The sequence below is a fragment of the Hypomesus transpacificus genome, chromosome 21 (genome assembly GCF_021917145.1).
Source record: "Hypomesus transpacificus isolate Combined female chromosome 21, fHypTra1, whole genome shotgun sequence".
Taxonomy (NCBI): Eukaryota; Metazoa; Chordata; class Actinopteri; order Osmeriformes; family Osmeridae; genus Hypomesus; species Hypomesus transpacificus.
Window position 1 is genome coordinate 2,701,497 of NC_061080.1, and position 9,030 is coordinate 2,710,526.

The 9,030-nt window shown below is 46.2% G+C and overlaps 1 protein-coding gene across 2 annotated transcripts; it reads right to left on the reverse strand.

Annotated features, from left to right (window-relative positions):
- Nucleotides 1–19: 19 nt before the first annotated feature.
- Nucleotides 20–5,050, reverse strand: LOC124483161 (protein Hook homolog 2-like). 2 transcript variants are annotated; one of them, XR_006957778.1, is made up of 4 exons: nt 4,282–5,050; nt 803–909; nt 607–678; nt 95–366 (listed from the first exon to the last, which is right to left on the reverse strand). XR_006957778.1 is itself a non-coding variant. In XM_047043452.1 (3 exons), the coding sequence occupies exons 1-3, from the start codon at nt 857–859 to the stop codon at nt 229–231; spliced, it is 267 nt and encodes an 88-aa protein (XP_046899408.1). In that variant the 5' UTR covers nt 860–1,270; the 3' UTR covers nt 20–228. The 2 variants fall into 2 exon arrangements, 1 of the variants encoding a protein (XP_046899408.1); XM_047043452.1 differs by lacking the exon at nt 4,282–5,050 and having other exon boundaries at nt 20–366; nt 803–1,270.
- Nucleotides 5,051–9,030: the final 3,980 nt, after the last annotated feature.

A 9,030-nucleotide genomic window follows, 5' to 3' on the forward strand; every position in this document is an offset into this window, starting at 1 on the left:
GCACTTCACTTTTTGTGTGAATTTTATTGAACAAATAAATTAAATTTGAGACACAAAAGCTGAAGAGACACAGCAAGTTTGTATTTTGATCAGCAGGGGGCAACAATGCACCTAACATTTGTATTTCCTCCACAATAACGGGGCAGAAGGATTTCCTCCAGGTTCCTTCCTCACCACAGCCACAGGGGGACTACCTAGGCTTTCTCACTGCCCCAGGTTCAGGTGCTCCTACCTGGGCAGGATCCTTGGGGTGAGTCCCAGGCTTCTCCGGGCCTGGGTGGACAGCCGCTGCTGGGCCAGGAATGACTGGGCTTGGCTTGAAGATGTGGACCCCTCATTCAGACTCTGTTGTTGGAGGGCCACACACTTGAAATAGAAACAGAATTAATTCCGTAAACGCTGTCTTTGTGACTCATTCTAGACAACATTCATTTCAGATAAACAACATTTAAAAAGTTGTGTTTGGGAATTATCTACTCATATCAGACATTTTCTCTAATTGTAGTGAGTTGATATAGCATATTTTCATATTTATATTTTGATAGCATGTTTGACTTTTCTTCTAGTGAATCAGCTTCAGTGAAGGAAAATAAAAGGTTTGCTCACCATACTGTACCAAGCTGCAATAATGACCTTCTCCTCTTCATCTTGTCTTGACTGTATTCTCTCATCGGACTCCTACAAAGACAGGAACTTCAAAAATGAGACTTCTCTGCAATTAAAATGGAACGAGAAGTAAGTTATCAGGTGGTTTGTCCTATGTTCTTAAGACGATTATGACAACCGGAAAACACGCACTCACCTCGCGCACCGCCGCCGTGACATCACCCTGTGACCCCTTGTCCTGGGTCGTCGCCATCAGCACCACCAATCAGACCAATCACAGTCCACCGCCTCCCTCGACACGGACTGAGAACCGACCGAAATTAAAAACCCAGCTTGACTTTTCACCTCACACCCTGTAACACAATCACCACACAGGCTGTGCTCCCCAGCTCCTGGGTGACTGTCCTCGCTTTTCAGTCAAACACGAGGCCCTGGTTAGTCATTCCAGTTAGAACAATGGAGAGGTGGGCTTTACAGGCCCAGCCAGCGCCCATCAGCCCAGGGGTGGCAGCCCTGCTGACAGAGCCACATTCAGGACTGGGATTTGTCGGTAAGCACTAGACAGCAAGCAGCCTTCATGGTCAACACCAGTCTGGCACCATAGATAGTGAGGTCAATGTGTATAAATGCTACAAATTATGTCATATGATGGATAGGACGGGGGGGGGGGGGATCTACAGAATGTTTGCTTTTGAGTTGAGAAACGTAGTTGAAAGTGACCAGGGCAAATGCATCTGTTTTCAGATGTTTTTAATTGGTTGAATAGGAGATGACATAGCAATGTAGTGAGCAGGAGAGACTGAGAATGAGGTTCCTGTGCATTGAAAACAAGACTGATCAATTTGTTCCCCCATTGAATGTTCTTACCAACTTACTTAACAACAATTTAGGTACAATTTGGATCCAGAATGAAGAGTTAAAGTAGGGAAGTTGACAATTGTTGATGTTATTGTTTTTGGGGGAACTACAGTTTTTTTCCCCAACTAGGTCTGTAGCAGTATGGGGTTTCCAGGTTTAGGTTTTGACCATTCGATGACTGTTTCTATTTTCTACAAAGAGAAGCAGTTAACACAAAGGTCAAGCCTGTATCTCTGCACCTGTTTTATTAGGGGGAAATGTGGTTTGAGTTTCCTGTACTAAGTTTTGGTGTGTGTGTTTGTTGCTTCATAGAATTCTGTGGTGAGAAAAAAATCTTAGTGAAGGTTTCTCTGGAATTGGGTCTTAATTAACAAACCTGTTTACGACCCTTTTATTGTATGAGAGAAACAATTCTCTTTGTGGTTTCTCCATGCGGTTATTAGAGTCTGACTACAGCTTGTTGTGGGCTTAGATATCATTTTAAAAGTGTGTGGGAAAAGGGTTCCCATCAGAGCAAACAGACAAAAGGTGTAATGAGTAAAAACTCAACTAGCAACTGTTTCATGGAACTGCATCTCTGAAACTTGACACTCGACAGCATTAACTCTCTCAGGAGGAAGATGGAGCACAGAGATTGAAGACGCAGTAATGAAAAAACTAAACAACGGAAAAACACTAGCCTATATGCCATCAATTCCAGTTAGCTAGCCTCAAAGGAGTGCACAGGTTGCGAAACCTTCCTCCCACTAATGCGACGACTATATGCACACTGTGAATAACAATGGTAAAAAGTGCATACGACAGTTAAAACGAAAGGTCTTTGTACACGAGTTCATACGTTCGCTGGCTAGCATAGAAAATAAATATTATAATAAGTAATTGTTTCAGCTCATTGTATGAACACAACTCCGAACAGGTAGGTCTAGGCTACTTAGTAGGTACATGTAGGTCTAATCATTGTTTTCCCATTCAGGGCAACTTAGTTGTTGTTGTTGTTGTATTTACGCAGAGCTACAAGTGTTTTCTTTGTTGTTGCATGCCTAACTTAATAAATCATTTTGGGATTTCGTTTTTAGTAACTTTTGCTACTGTAGCATTGGAGGTTTGCAGCGTTGACTTAACTTGATACTAGAGGGCGCCGCTGAGCTTGTTATTTGTGGTGTGCCATTTGCCTTCAATAATATTTCTAAATCTACACTAGAAAAAACGTGTAAGTTTACTTGTGTTATATTGACCATTGTAACCTACACCTCTCGGCCACTAATACTTAAACGAGAACAATATTGAGATTGAGAAGCCCCTGGCACAAAAACAGAAACTGACTAAAAGCACAGGCTAGTCAAAGTGAAACAAGTCAAGCCAGTCAGCAACAACACACAGAAAATGAGGTAGGATGAAGACGACACACGCTGGGCTGTCAAAAACAAGAAAACAATTCACATACAGGAGAGTATGTGTTTATCCGCATACGTGCCTGCAAGCCTCCCTCTGTGTGTGTGTGTGCGTGTGTGTGTGCGTGTGTGTGCCCACGTCTGGGGCACTCCCCGTCTTGAACACACCCTCGTCCGGGAAGGACTTCCTGTCTACAAGGACGACCTGTCTGTCTGGTTCTGTCTGTCGGTCCCACCGTGTGATTGTTGTCTGAGAACAGACAAGAGGCTCACTGTATCTGCCCGTCTGTCTATCTGTTCTACAGTCTCTGTTTAGACAAGATCACTTTATCTCCTGCTCTGTCTACTCCAGTATGAATCAGCCTCGACTAATTGGTCGAGAACTGAAGGGTTATCAAGATAAACACACAAAGGTGCTTAGACTTGTGCAGTGTGTGTTGTAGTATGAGCTGCCCTGGTGTGGACTGGTCTGGACTACATGGTGTTTGTGATTTTGTTTTTTTGTGCTGGCTAACTGTTTCCTTGAAGTCTGAGAGTGAAATGGTGTCCTTGGCTTGTGTATCAGCGAGGGGTTAGTTATAAAAAACAGTCTGTGTGTGTGTGTGTGTTTAACTTTATGCTTAAACTAAGAATTTCCTGTTGAATTGCACTCAACAGGTCAGCTTGTGTCTTGAGCAGTGGTAGAGTATACTTCATAGGCAGGCATATACCGTATGCTTCAAAGGATTTCCTGTACTTTATGCCTACTCTAAAATGAGCAGTGATACATGGTTGGGGGGACAACATGGGATAGAGGGGAGGCTTGGTAACTAACTGGATGCCCACTATGAACTCATACCAGACTTTGCCGCTGGTCTATAGGTTTCCATGTCTACTGTGTGACTGTGTGTTTGTATGAGAGATGGAGTGTGTGTACGTGTGTGTGTGTACGTGTGTGTGTGTGTGTGTACGTGTGTGTGGGCGTGCATGTGGGTTGGGAGTGGGCAGGAGGGCGCTAATTTTAACCGGTTCCTCTTCAGAATCTCCTCTTTTCTCTTATTTCTTTCCAGTATCACAGATGTGCTTCCTTCCTCAAAATGAAATGGCTGCATCTCCCCCTGACCTACAATTAAAGGAATTTGCTGACCTTTAACATGGAATCATGTTATGGGCTAGTTCATGTAGACATGGTTACCACACAAGGCCGTTGGGTCAGCACACAAGCTAACCCCTTCATCTGTCTCTCAGCAGAATGCATTTGAGTTGTCAGTCAAAATGACTAACAGCGTGTTTATGTGTTCGTGAGTAAGAGACAGACTGAGATAAGTAAAGAGAGAGTGCGACAGCGGCATGAAAACAACTTCTAGACATGAGGTCATTACCATGCTAAACAGGAGGTTTGCAACGACAGGCACTACCAACCCCTCCCCCCCCATCTCTCTCTCACCTTCCTACTTCTCCTCCTCTTTTCCCCCTCCCTGCCAGGTCTCAGATTTACTGCCTTGGCAAAGTTACAGGTACACGACGACTGGGCCCAACCACTCCCAAGCCCTCGGGGGTGGAGGGAGGGAGGCTAGAACACTCAGGGCTCAGCCTGGGCACACGGCATGCCAGTCACTCGAGGACAGAGAAGGAGGGGCACATGTTTACACCTGAAACAGGCTAGCGGGTGGTGTGTTGCCGACCGCAGAGTTCTTTTCAGCGACTCTCCTCCTCAACCGCTGTTTATGTCTGAGTTTCAGTGTTCCACGGTGGTCAGTTGGACGTCCTGAAAAAGAAAAAAAAGAAAAAGGTGAGGTCTGAAAACAGAGGTGGAAAACAAACGTTGGCTGTGCCAACGTGCACAAGAGAATGGAGTTCACGTCCTTGTCGGTGGGTGTATCAGAGGAGGTTAAATACCTGAAGCACTTCAAGTATCAAAAGTGAGGAAAATAGAATTCAAGGATAGTAGATAGTAGATTCAAAACGTCTGAAATATAACAGATAACAGAGATAAGGAAGGTATGTGAGGTCGGGTTAACGTTTGACTAAGACCGCAGCGGGTGACAGTCTACCCGTCCGCCGTACTTTGAGACTCGTTGTACAAGCATGACTGGTTAACTCCCCATAAGGGAGTCAGAGGAAAGAACGCGGCCGAGCCCAGATCGAAAGCGGCGCACAGTCGAAGAACGACAGGTGGGTTGGGGGACTTCTGATGCAGCTGCTCTGAAGAAGGAAGAGGCACAGAGAGAGAGCGGGAAATGGAAAGAGAGAGAAATGTCGACAATCCCCCCCCCCCCACCCCCCCAAGTGGTAAAGGATAAAGGATGGAGAGCACCGCAAGGGAGACCCTCCCCCCACAGCTTCTCGTCTCCCCTGGGGTGCCTGATGGAAGGAGACAGTAGCGGCTGTGCCTCATCCCCTTTGACCCCCAACCCCCCCCCCCCCCCCGACGTGCCCCTGCCCCCGTCACCTATGGCAAAATCCTTTTAGGGACGTAGCCTCATGGTGGAGGGGGGGGGGGGGTGGCCTCCCAAAAGGGTGGCGGGCTGGAGGGTGTGTGTGCGTGTGTGTGGAGTAACAGTGGAGGGTTTTAACGCCTAAACCCCTGGCTGTCAAAAGCACATCAGGCCCCATCCTTGGCTTGACAAACTCGTGTTGACAGCCCGGTTTCTTGCAACTTAATGGAACTGCCCATACGATTCTGGAAACAAAAGAATGCTCTTGAGCTAGAATGGGCGTCAAAACGGCTCTTGTAGTCATCGCAACCCATCATTTTCTTGGCTGGTCTGGTCTCGACTTGACCTGATTGACACATGTTCAACAGTGGGATAAGAAATAAACATTCCTACCTTGGTTCAACAAAGAAGCAATGAAATTACATTGAGGTCATACGCCCAGAGTGGAAAAATCAAAATGTTCCTCTGAATGTTATTTTAATGAATAGAATCAAGGGTGTGGTACACAATAATACACACCTACACACCTACACACACACAAACACATACAAACACAGACACCTTCCTGTGTGCTGATATTGCTCAATAAACCTATCCCTAGGTGTGTGTGTGTGTGTGTGTGTGTGTGTGTGAGAACCTGCCAGACTGGAAGCCTGATGATAGTGTACAGAAAATCTAGCCCTGAGATTAGAATGGAACAATAGGCTGCTCTTAAGGATCTGGTCACGCGTACACACGCTAACATAAGCTGACATGAACATGAAAACAGTTACACGCCCACGCTTACTCGTGGTTTTCCCCTCCCTGTCCGTCATAAACACACACACACACACACACACACACACAAGTGATGGCTCACTGCCACGATGAAGCAAACTTCGGTAAATAGCGAATGAGAGATGAGGCTGATACCTCCGTATCAGCCTACATTATTCACCTTGTCAACAGCGGTGCAGTGCGAGACGCACGGCTGCAAGTAATGGACTCTGGCGTGCGGCTCGTCAGCGACGATGACCTCATTCTCCTCCAGAGTTTGAAACTCCCCTCCACCCTTTAAAGGAGCACCATGTGCTAAAGGCTTCACACCGCTGGGGAGATACACACACATGTATACACCCACACACAGGTATCAACACACACACAGACATGGGTGTAGGCTTCCAGTAGACAGACACACACAAGCAATGCGTACCATCATGGCCACCTGTGTGCAGCTGTTGTTGTCTGAGAGCTCCTCATGCAGGTGGTATGGCCAGCAGCCATGCCAAACCCTGGCCCGGCCCTACCAAGCACACCTGGTACCCTACCACAGACAACCACACGGTAACAACTCTCTCCCCCCACACACACACACACACACATACCAAAGACATAGACACACACACACACAGACAACCATGACTGAACAAGAACAATCTATTCACCCTTCTCCAAACATTTAAAACACACACACCAAATATTCCTCTACCATACACACAGATCCGGACCTCTCACCCACACACAAGCTCAAGAGGAAATCCATTGCAATCGGAAACCCCAAATAGATATGCAGCCAAGCTGTGAGGCTACTTTTACCATAGCCACATCCAAACAAACCTAAACAAACCAGACAGTGAAGGCCTAGCCAAAGACTTCAGTTAACCCCAGCAGACAGTACACACACAGCAATGAGCCATGTTTGCTCCAACTGAGTCTGAGTGTTTATATCAAGTGAGTACACTTGATATAAAGTGGGGTACCCCCCCGGGGGTATCAAGTGTACCCACTTTATGTCAAGTGTCAGCCAGGGAGTCAGATGGCTTAGCGGTGAGGGAGTCGGGCTAGAAATCAGAAGGTTGCCGGATCGAATCCCCGCCATGCAATATGACGTTGTGTCCTTGGGCAAGGCACTTCACCCTACTTGCCTCGGGGGGAATGTCCCTGTACTTACTGTAAGTCGCTCTGGATAAGAGCGTCTGCTAAATGACTAAATGTAAGTGTACCCCCAAAAAACGGTCCAAACACCAAAGGATAGAACGGCAATTTCAAACCGTAGAGTAGACTTGACACACTTTATATAAAGTGGGGAGTAGACTTGATATAAAGGGGGTACACTTCAAGTTCAAGTCTTTTATTTTTGTTGTACACAGAACAACACAAGGTCAGACTGGGCACTGAAATTCTCAAGACAAGACAACGCAAGCACCTGGCATAACATGACATATAAGTACACAGAACATAATTTACATCTATGCTGATCTTAAATAAGTGAAGCTTCCTAAATAAACACTTGATATGAAGTGAGGTACCCCCCCCCCCCAACATGTACTTGACAGGTTTCCATATCAAGCTCGACCCCCACGTTTCTGTAAAAGGGAGAGGGGGGGTTATAAATATTTTTTCCACCTTTGTGTTTTTCTTTCCGAGTCAATACTTGTCTTGTCTTGCTGCTGTTGTTTATCGGCTCAAAAAGGTGATCTCATCTCTCTCTCTGTTTCTCTCTCTGTTTCTCTCTCTCTCTCTCCCCACACAACATTGTATTTATCTGACCAAAATAGCCACCTAAGACTGGAAAAACCCCACTCCAGACCAACGACCTTCAAAATAGCAAAATAGGCAAAGTTTCCTAAGCTCTTCTGCCTGTTTGCCTGCCTGTGTCTCTGTCTGTTTGCCTGCCTGCCTGCCTGCCTGCCTGCCTGCCTGCCTGCCTGCCTGCCTGCCTGCCTGCCTACCTACCTACCTACCTACCTACCTACCTTCCTGTCTGTCGTTCTCTATGCCTGCCTCCTGGCTGACTGCCTGTCTCAGAAATCATGGCTTTCTAGCTTTATTAGCGAAGACAAAACAAATAGATACATAATATGCAGAAGATCTGACATGGGGCAAACCACATAAAAATGACTTTGTTTATCAGATCATCCACAACACCACGAGTATTATCAATAACTATTACTTGGGACAGTGAAGCGTTGCTTACTTTCTGTCTGACTGGTTTTCTCAACCCACTCGAGACTCCAGGCGATAATTAAAGCTGTACTCCCGGAGGCAGACTACACACAGTCACACAGACAGACATTAACCCGCCACCTGACCCTGCTCCTGGAAGAAGGGGAAAAAACTGAATAAAAACACATTCCATTTCCCGTAAAACCGGGAAAGGGGGGTGTGAGTCACTGTAGCACTTCTTTTAAGAGGCGCTTTTTTCGTCTCGGCCGGCCGCCTTTGAATATCTGTGCGGTGCTTTTAAACTTCCCTCATCCGCTCTGGGAAAGCGAGTCAGCGGCCTGTTTCCTCCCGTCATCCCCGTCTCACAAGCAGCATGTCTGTCAACTGCTGTCGCTCTTTTTGGTGCCGCGTCTCCACAATAAGATAAATCACCGCTTTAAGCACTCTGTTTGAAGATACAATTGCCTATACTAACGTGCATCGTGAGGGGACGAGGTTCAGCAATAAGAGCAAAAATATTACACGCACCCATGCATTCTTGACAAACACACTGGCATAGCCCAATTTTTTGTAAAAATGAGCATTTGTATTTGAACAGTCTGACGCAGACACACACATCAAGACGGCCACATCAAACCCGGTAGACCTATGCACAGAATTGTTAGTTTTGAAATCTTTTCCACAATGGAGGTTTTGAGTGGGGTGGCTTTGAAATTACAGATAAAAATGGAAGCTAAGGTATATTTTCATGCAGACTTATATGCAGTGGCGGTTCTAGACACATTTTACTGGGGGGGCCAAGGGGGGGCCGTGTTTAATCAGAGGGGCACATA